Source organism: Thunnus thynnus, chromosome 17 (genome assembly GCF_963924715.1).
Source record: "Thunnus thynnus chromosome 17, fThuThy2.1, whole genome shotgun sequence".
Classification (NCBI taxonomy): domain Eukaryota; kingdom Metazoa; phylum Chordata; class Actinopteri; order Scombriformes; family Scombridae; genus Thunnus; species Thunnus thynnus.
Window position 1 is genome coordinate 9,708,240 of NC_089533.1, and position 10,415 is coordinate 9,718,654.

The 10,415-nt window shown below is 36.8% G+C and overlaps 1 protein-coding gene across 1 annotated transcript; it reads left to right on the plus strand.

The window, feature by feature from the left end:
* Window positions 1-6,774: 6,774 nt before the first annotated feature.
* On the plus strand, window positions 6,775-10,291 carry psmg3 (proteasome (prosome, macropain) assembly chaperone 3). Its single transcript, XM_067571079.1, has 3 exons — window positions 6,775-6,921; window positions 8,312-8,542; window positions 9,651-10,291. The coding sequence occupies exons 2-3, from the start codon at window positions 8,324-8,326 to the stop codon at window positions 9,801-9,803; spliced, it is 372 nt and encodes a 123-aa protein (XP_067427180.1). The 5' UTR covers window positions 6,775-6,921; window positions 8,312-8,323; the 3' UTR covers window positions 9,804-10,291.
* The last annotated feature ends 124 nt before the right edge of the window (window positions 10,292-10,415 follow it).

The window sequence follows — 10,415 nt, forward strand, 5'->3', positions numbered from 1 at the left end:
AATTAACAAAGTTATTTGAATTAATCAGGTGATACATTTGTGTGACAACACTAAAGGGCATGCTACTTATGTTTCATTTACATGCATGTGTCAAGCAGCAGTTGAATCTGATTACCGTTAATGAACTCATCAACCAAATTTGCTCAACTATTTAGACGGCGTCAGAGAAACCCATCTATATCTCCTGACTTTGGTGACATTAATTCCATCTTGTGTTAACTATTATATTTTCATAATTGCCCAAGTCTGGCTCTCAGCCTGCACAGCAAACATGCATGGATATAGATAAGTTAAAACCTAATGAAGGTCATTAGTGATGATTAATGACCACAAATACAAGATTGAGGACTAAATACTGCCGCTTAATGTGTGAGAACAATGGAAATGTGAAGCACTTAATATCTTAAGCATCCCTGAGATGAGGCCAATTTGTTTAAAGCAAAGTGTTCCTTGCTTCTAATATTCCGAAAATATTCTCAATCAAAGGGGAAAAATGTAAAAACGTTAGTAAAATAATGCAGAGGAAACTAACAAGGATTTCTTCGCAAAGTATACATCCACTGTTGACCTGAATACTGAGGAATATGAAGGTGTGGAAGGGTTGCCGGTTATATAACACCTTGCACTTGCAACCAAAGGATGAAGTTTCACTTTCAACATGATGGAAATATTAATAGTGCACAGTTCCCACCTCCACTCTGGTCTACGGATATATTCTGCCTTTCTCTTCTGTGTGGATTTTTCATAAATTGATTCACACATTCAACACTTCAGCAACAATTCTTACTCATATGTTAACTGCAGTTAGATGGAGATTTAATTAAGATAAAGTTAATGTGTTTTTAGTAATTGTTTTGGGGGAATCCTTATTTGAAACATTTTTACAACAGGGCTCTTTCTGTTTTTGTGTACCACACTAATCTTCCATATCTGCACCACAAATTATAGCACAAAGCTTTTTCATAAATACAAACAGATAATTTGACATAAAAGCTAAATTACTATGTATGTGTTGCTTCTTCCTACTTTCTTTGGGGTGGCATTGCCTCAGGAGGTAGAGCGGGTCGCCCACTAATCTGAAGGTCGGTGGTTCGATCCTCGGCTCCTCCTCCGCATGTCGAAGTGTCCTTAGGCAAGACTCTGAACCCTAAATTACTCACAAGTATGTGTGTGAGCATAGAAACGTTGTGGGGCGCTTTGGATTGGAAGCGCTGCATCGCTCCTGATGGGCAGGCTGGCACTTTGCATGGCAGCCTCTGCCATCAGTGTGTGAATATGTGTGTGAATGGGTGAATGTTGGCATGTATTGTAAAACACTTTGAGTGGTCAATAAGACTAGAAAGGTGCTATATAAATGTCTCTCTCTCTCAACCTCTCTCACTCTGTAGTTTGTTAAATGATAAATTTTTGAAGCAGCTTTATCTCACTATCACGACATAGCAAATTTAGTTTTTAACCTCTTTATCCTGAGGTAACAATGTAATTATTACAACACCTGAGACATCAAACATTTTTAGTATACTATAGATATACATATATCTATCTATATACAGTATATACTCATTACAAAAATGCACTATACTACACAAACCATGTAATAACCCATAAAATGTGCGTGAAACAGGGTCATTATTTAGTAAGACAAGTTGTCTGTTCATATTAAGTATATACTGTACATTAAACTAAATCAAGCAAACATGATCCTGGTGAATATTTTTGTTTATCACCCTCAGACGTGTACTGTACATGCTTGTTAGTGAGGTAGACAAACTTTTAGCTGAAAGTTACGTTATTTTGAAAGATAGCCTAATCGGATCATAGTTGGATTAAAAGATTACCTCAGCATGCTGCGTTTGTTTCCTCTGAAGTATTAACTTCATTACACCTTAAAATATTAATGGCTGCCATTGCATCGGCCATGGGGGAGCTTTTACAAACTGGCTACTGATTTGTATACATTCATAAGTGCAGGGTCACCGCCCAGTGCCACTCACAAGAAGAGCAAGAACAAAAGAAGAGCAGAGGATGTTCATCTGTAATAAAGACATAAAGAGAAAATGAAAGAGCTCGTATTTGCTTTCTGTCTTTAATATCCTCAGCTTCAAGCTTGTGTGCTGAAGATGAACATCAACACTGCAAATGTACTTGAACCACGGTAAATGATGTTATGCAGTTGTTAGAAATCTTTTTTTTTTTTTTTTCCCAGTAGTTTGATGTCGTCTCTCTTCTTTCATCATTGACGAGTAATTTAACAAAGCGTTCATACATCAGGCTAAAAACCTTTACTCGCTGAAAGATGCTCCTGTAACGATTTAATGTGTGCGTTTCTGGAACGCTGTGAAGCGCTCAGATGAGACAAGGTGGGAGGTGTCTTTTGCTGCTTCTCTGATTCTCTCCACTCCAAAATATTTGGATCTGCCTGCCTGTCAGTCATAACCCGTTCAAGCCAAGAGACAAACTGTAGTAACAGACTTCTATTGGCTACACCGTAGTTTGCAAAACAGAAGAAACTGGTAACCTTGATCATGAAATAAGTCGACATCTGCTTTTTCAGGTATAGGATGAAATGTTTTGCAGTGCTTGTTGTATTCATGTTCTGCCATTGGACGGTACAACGCTTACAAACTGCCTCTTAATTAGTGAGATGCACATTCATTTTAAATATTTTTTATTTCCTTTTATTTCATGGTCTGACTGGATAAACCAAACTCATAATGAAATCATAAAACCAAAACTATAGTAATTGCTATATGCTGGCAGTAAAAGGTGAATCATTGAAGCTTTCTAACAAATGCTCTCAACATGTTTTTTTTCCCTTTTGGTTTGTCTTTGCCTGTATTTAAAAAAAAACAAAAACAAAAAAACAACACACTTAACACTTAAGGGAGACAAGCCCCATTGGTTAATCCCATGTGGCATGAGTGCAACTTTCAAATGTCATGGTAAAGTCACTTTTGAGCTCTACTGTATCTGTAATACAGCACAGCACTCTAGTGGCCACAAGGGTAATAATTATCTATGTGTGTGTATGTGTGTGTGAGACATACAGTGACATGGAAGTGTTCTTCCTCGCCACCATTCACTTCTATGAGCTGATTTTCAAGAGCGAATGGACATATTTCAGTTTGTCTGACATTAGTGATGACCTAATACTGAGGTATACAGAAAGTGTACAGAAACAACAACAAAAAAAAGATATGTATTCAGTTAGTATCAAAAGAGTTTTGATGAGACGAACACATGCAGCACACTTGAATGTGAAGGTGAAATGCAGAGCAGTGATGGGCCAGCTGACAGGAACTTCCTCATCTGGCAAATAAGATATTTTCATCTGGGATGACATTTTGACACAGAGAGTCTGTTTGTGAGACAGACAGAGAAAATGGTTGACTAGTCATACAGACAGAGAAATTGGATTTGTTTGTAAAGCTGAGAACCCTTAAGCACCATCAACTCTTCTGGAGAGCTGTCACAGTCAAACTTTTTTTTTTTTTTTTTTTTTTTTCCAGTGTGACGCCAACGCTCAGCTTTGGAAATACAGTTGGCATCTTTGTAGTATTTTTATTGCCCAAAGTAAGATCATGAAACAACACCTCTCGAGGATGTCTTCCAAGACGGTCTAAAAGTGCATCTGGTTCCTAAATTTGACATCAACGTGTCATCCGAAGTGCATATCACCAAAATTAAATGCCTGCAATTCTTACAAATATAACCCATCTATCTATATCTCTCGTCAGTGCCATCCTGCCATACATGCTCATTCAGCTGCAAGACTAAACATCCTTTATGTTAGGTGGTTTGGAGAACATGTGGGTAACAAGAATAGAAGAGTACAAAACCTCTGATTTGAACAACATTCATATAATTATTCTCAACCAGTAATACCTTCAGTTAATCACATTACAATAAGTTTAAGTATTAATTTTTCCTGGCAATGGCTCAAGGACCCTTGAACTTATAGAACAGCCACTGTAACCATTAGTGTGAGTCTACTGTAATTCACGATGCAAAGCACAAAGCACGGCCTGTGTTATTCACAAAGAAGCATTTCATATTGAATAACTCATGTGAAAGTAGAACTCATTACAATGCCTCAGTGGTATTTTCTATAATAAAAACCTACTCATCACTCGCTGGATAAACCCAGAATTAGATCTTTTTCTTTATTCCTTGAACAGCATTTGTGACATTTGGAAATTCTCAACCAATATCAATGATATGGAGAATGGGGAAAAGAAAACAGTATACAACATGTTAGAAACAGCTTTAGAACACATGTTTGTGTTGTACGCTGCTGTTCATTCTAGTGTGTTTTAAACTACAGTGTACAAAAAATGCCAAGGGGGACACGTTGTTGTTTGTCAAGTTATATGTGGAAATTTCTCCTCTCATGTAATAGTAATGCATATTCATCGCAAGGAATAGAATAATGTAATCATTAATTTTACATCCTCATTATCTCACTAGCGCCTGGCCTTATTTCAGAAACATTTTTGTTGGTTGCTAGTTCACATGAACATGTCTCTCTGTCTTACATTTTTTAAAATTCTGAAATTTCTCCTTTTAAACATGTCTGCATAAAGTTTGACCTTTAATTAAAAAGAAGAAGATGACAGTATTTCTCGCAGAACTTTCCAACAGAGGTTCTTGTCTTAGTGTATAAGGAATAGCAGACCTGAATAAAAACCCTGTTTGTGAGCAAGAAGACAAAATCCCCGGTGACCATGAACTTGAACAAAGGTATTCCCAAGACAGACAATCAGAAAGATGACACACAGTGTTGAAGTTGCTTTGTTAACCAGGAATATGAAGCTATCTTTCCATTATCAGTCCAAACATTTACACCCTTTTATTCATTTTAAGCAATATCAGTTCTGAACAAGAAAATGTGTTCATATCCCCTCATAATGTTACAGTCTGTGCTTTTAAAGAGTTTCCCATCTGTCTTTTTGACTCTAGCTTCACTGTTACACCATCACAGACTCACTGAAACTCTGATCCTTCTGTTCAGGCGGTGGATACAGCAGGCAGTTTCTCACTAGCACTCACTAACATTCAACAGACACACAATTTCACACATTAATGCTGAAATATTGTATATTGATATTCGCATTACAATTTAGTTAGATCAAAATGGTCAGTCAAGGACACAGATGGTCAGCCAGGGAGTATAGAGAGCGGTCCAACCAATTTCATACCTACGGCTGCCTACTCAGAGTGCATAACAATTCCGCTGAGCCTGTTCTATTTGACATTGTGAATGTGTCATGTTCATAGGGATGGCTTCTTTTGGATCAGCCTGATGCAGCACTCGCAGACTTCAGTGGAGCCTCACATCCGCCTGGAAAAAAAAAATGTCATGCATGCACTTTTGCTAACAGTGAAAATTCCTAAACTGCTCATTTCTCTTGTAGCTGTGAACGCAGATGTGACTTCTGTAGTTGGCCAATCTGTGGCCAGAATGGAAAGGTCTTTACTAAATTGTCTTTGCCAACCTATTGCATTTGTATACAGTTTGAATGTCAGTGCAATGCCATGCTGTGTGCCTGGAAAACAGTTTTTCAGTTGGTTTTCATCACACACACAGTACCACTCAAAGGTTTGGACACACTTTCTTATTCCATTGAATGAGAAAGTGTGTCCAAACTTTTGACTGGTACCATATGTAAAACAATTCATTAGCTATTTATACATCCATTTTTATCAATCACATGTCCCCTCATGTCATAGGACTATCGACATTTTCTTGTCTCTCCTAGTAAAGAAATGGTTTGCAGCCTGGGGTGTAAAAAGCCACTATTTAATAAAATAAATAAATAAGATAAAATAAATAAATAACTAAATAAATAAATAAGCATGACTTTATCTGCTCCTAAAATTAAAGCTCTATTGACAGTTAATTAAAAACATCCTGCTTCTGTGATTTCTTGCCACGGTGGGTTGTTTCTGTTCACTAATATTGATTGAAATGTACCAGGGCAGAGGATCAACTTATTTATGTACTTAAAGAAATTAACTCACGATAATACGTTATTAAAGCCCTGTTAAATCATCCTCACTTCATCACTTCTGAGATATGACTGTATCGAATTAGTATAATCATGCACTGTGGAACACAGAGTGTACATTTAGTCCTCAGTTAATTTTAAGGTCTCTGGCAACTGCGGGCAAAGACAGTAAAGTCAACCATATTTATCTTTTTTACAGCATATTTGTTGTGAGCCTGCAAGGAAGTACCCAAGGTCAGAAAGACTCAGTGATAACAAACAAATCCAGGTGCAAACCTGCAGTAGCTTACTGCAGTGGATTTTAACACTTTTTATTCTTGACACATTGATTTTTGCAGAACTTTCAAAATAGATGATGGCACTCTGATATAAATATTAATGGTTACAGTTGTTGATTTAGGAAGACAATAAGTAGCCTATCAAGTGGACAAAGTACATTCAATTGTGTTTTTATTTTTTTTTTTGTGTTTTCTCATGAACAACATTAGACATTACTTTGCCCAAAACAGGGTCATATGGATTCTGATGTGGTGCAGAGTGTATAAATGATGATTAAATGTCCCATTTTATAAAGAGCATTTAAGTCTGAACCACTGGAAAAGCCTAATGGTAAGTGTAATTATTGAATTCTAACAAAATAATCAGAATGAATTTTATTTGCTAAGTATGCAGACACATATAACCGCAATGTCTTGTTTCAGCTTGTTATGATAGAAGGATAGTTTGTACCTTTGAGGAAAACACTAAGTGACTTCAGGTGACGTCATCACGCAGAGGTACGTTGCGCACGCTCTAAAGCGAAAGCCGTTTGTTGTCATGGTGGAGACTGAATGACGGAGCTGGTGAAGTTGCTGAAAGTGAAGCGTCTCAGTGAAAAAGCCGAGTTCACAGCGAGAACAGACTGAGTCAAACGGTGAGGACTTGTTTTTACACACACGTTGAAAAAGATGTTTATCGTTATCTCAACTGTGAAGTTTACAGCGGAAGCTAACATTAGCTGTGTAGCTAACATTAGCCTCCACATGACAGTAACGTTAGCTTCCTTCCTCGAAGCCGAGCATCACTTGAGGAGAGGAGGGAAACAGAAATGATAGATATATAAGCTCTCTGCTAGTGTTGGGGGTGTTTGTCTTTCTGAGGACACGATTCTCAAACACCTTTTTTACATAGCCGTCAACAATGTGCTGTAATAAGAGTCTAACGATCTCAGCGTAACTTGTATAAGTTTTATGCCATTTTGTTTTTTACCTATTTAGCTAAAAACTGTGCTTTTTTTAACTCCAAAGTTGCATCTTCATCTGTCTTGTTTGTGCGACCAACAACCCAAAACCCCATGTTACAGTGAAAAATATAAAATACACAAAAAGCAGCTAATCTTAACACTTGAGAAGTTGGGACCAGTGATTTTATGCTGCAACCATTAACTTAATGAGTTATCAGAACTGTTGCAAATTCATGTTTCTGTCAATCTATTAATTGACAATTGTTTCAGCTCTACTTTACTGTGTAAAGAGTGATGTGAAAGGCACACTCTACTTGTTTGAAGGCTGCGACACAGAGCAGTCCCTAAAATATAAACCATGAAATGACTGAAGAAGTTTTTCATTTGCACGTATGCAGTATCATGTAGTGCTAAACACAGGCCATGGTCACAACAAACCAACACATAAATAAGTCATTTATAGTGTCATTATTTTGACAGTCTCAGACAAACAGAGCATCTTCCACGGCGTGTAGAGAAGAGAAATAGTCTGAAGGGATCAAAATTCCAGCAACACTTTTAGATAAGGCTGCAAATAATGCTTATTTTCATTATTAATTAACCTAATTGATTAAAAGTTTTGTCTCAAAAATGAAAAAAGGTGGGATAAATGTCTAAAATCCAAACATATTCAATTTAGTGACACTATATGACAAACAAAAACTACAGTTTACATAAAACAGAGAATAGCAGAAAATCTTTACATTGGAGAAACTAGAATGAAAAAAATATTTGGCATTTTTGCTTTGGAAATTACTGGAGCGATTAATCCACTATCAAAATGGTTGATGATTATTTTTATGTTTATTGACTAATTGATTAATTGACTAATTGTTTCAGCTTTCGACAAGCTGAAATGACCAATGTGTTTTGGCTTGTGGCCTTCATCAGAGTTCCTGAATGAAACAACATTTGAAATGTGTCGGTCTCACATTTATGTTGTTCTTCATACTACAAGTGAGCTGAGACAGTCTGAGACAACAAATATAGTGAACATAAATAATCTTAATGCATTGTTTTTCTGTGTTTTGCTCCTCCCCAGGATTAATAAAAAATGTCTTCAGCTGAGCCCATCATCCGATCGAGACAGACAGAGAAAGAAGTCAATGGAATCTCAACACAAGTCGTCTGTACAGAGTTCAGTAATTACATATTCGTAGTTATCACTCAGTACGGCAAAATCGGAACTCTGATATCTGTCACACCTGACTCCAGGTCTAATGATATCAGCACCCCGACGTTCTCCACAAAAGTGCTGCTGGGAAAAGAAGAGGTACGCTGGAATAATTTGTACAGATAAATATTGTAACAGTGTGATGTAGACTTATTCACAGGACATCAGAGAGACTTGTTGCAACACATCATTTCATGCTGTTGAGGAGCAGATGAGATCGGTTCTGAGCTGCTCCGGTAGACGGGGAGAAATTAAATGTGTGCAGGCATAGAGTTCAGTGGTCTGTTAAAATTTGCACAAGGAAACCTATTTCATCTCTGCCTGACCATGTAATTTTCTAACTGACATAGAGTGCTAACATGAATCATCATTAGAGAAATAAAGTATAATAATGTTTGCATGAGGTAGACCTTGAGCAGACCTTTTCTTTTTTCTGGTAATTTTAAAAAGACAATATTTGCACTCTCTCGTAAAGTGTGCGGTTGTTTGAGAAGGAGATGCAGTGTAGAGGCATCGTGACACAGACTGAATGAAGGACCATGACTGAATGCTGTTGTGCAGTATAATTTGGCTTTATGTCAACAGTCGAGTCTTCATCTCTGTTATTGTCTGTTGTACTTGATTACACAGCAGACAGATAATCTGCTACAACCACATCAGGGGTTTCATTAAAAAAGAATTGATCACATTATCTGATGTGGAAAGGCTGCTCACTTTAGGAGAACTTCACAAAAATTAATTACTTTTCAGACGTGTGTGAAATATAGACTAATCAATAAAACTTCATGGCAGTAAAAGCATGCTGTAACTATTTACCACATATACAATGGCAACAGTGCAGAATGTGAATGGAAAAGTCTTTGTTTTTTCTGGACAATCTGTTTATATGTTAACTATATGTTAATATGAAACAAGTTGGAAAATGAGCTGATACTTGGTAAAACCTGCAGTGTTTGAAGATATGGAAAAATCATTTGCTATACTCGTGTAAAAATACATGTTTATAAAGGGAAATCCCTGTTTTGTATGTTATATAGAAAAGAAGATCATTGATTTTGTGTGAGAAATGTACTACATTTCTTCATTTCATCAGTGAGGTCACACATGACAGGCCACTGCACACAGTTTTTCTTCTGTTATAAACATGTTACATCACAGTTTTTCTGTATTTAATAATCTAACGTCTGATTTGTATCTCTGTTTACAGCCCCTGACACATGTCTGTGCCAAACACCTGGCAACGTTTGTGTCGCAAGAAGCCAGCAACAGGCCTGTCCTGCTGGGATTGGCACTCAAGGATTCTTCTGTAGATGCAATAAAACAAATGAAAGAGATCATAAAAAGTTGTCAAGTCTGGTAGGAAGTCAACAAAATGGACATGAAGCCCGAAGGCTTGATGAAATACAAGCCACCTGGAGGAATGCCTCATAATGTCACATTTCTTCTGCATCTTTTTAAACTGAAAGGATTTTACTCTTTCCTACATGCCAGTCAGTAATAAAAAAGCCCTTAGGGTTGTACTCTAAGATAGAAATATATAAATCCAATTTAATTTACGCTGATCCTCTTGATTTGTGAGACAGTGACAAATGTCTTCTGGAAAACACAACTTAAAGTTTATCTGGTTTTACAGTTGGGTTTCCCCTGTGCTCTCAAAAACTGAGAAATAGTTTGCAAAATGATCATTGTTCCAGTTCCACCACTGTATGAAATGTGTATTTACCTTACTCTGTTTGTTTTGTAGTTTTTAATACTTTCTACTGTTCATTCTTTTTGTACTGTACAATGCAAATATACTAAATTGTTACATGAGGAGAATTTAGAAATAAAACAGTTCACTTCCAAAAACTTGTCTTTTTTCTGTCTTTGAAACATAATCGCCCCAGCCCCAGTGAAGGATAATTTGGATTTCGTAATGGATAAACTATTTAAGCATTGTCAAATACTGCCATTAAACTGGAAAATTGGGCCA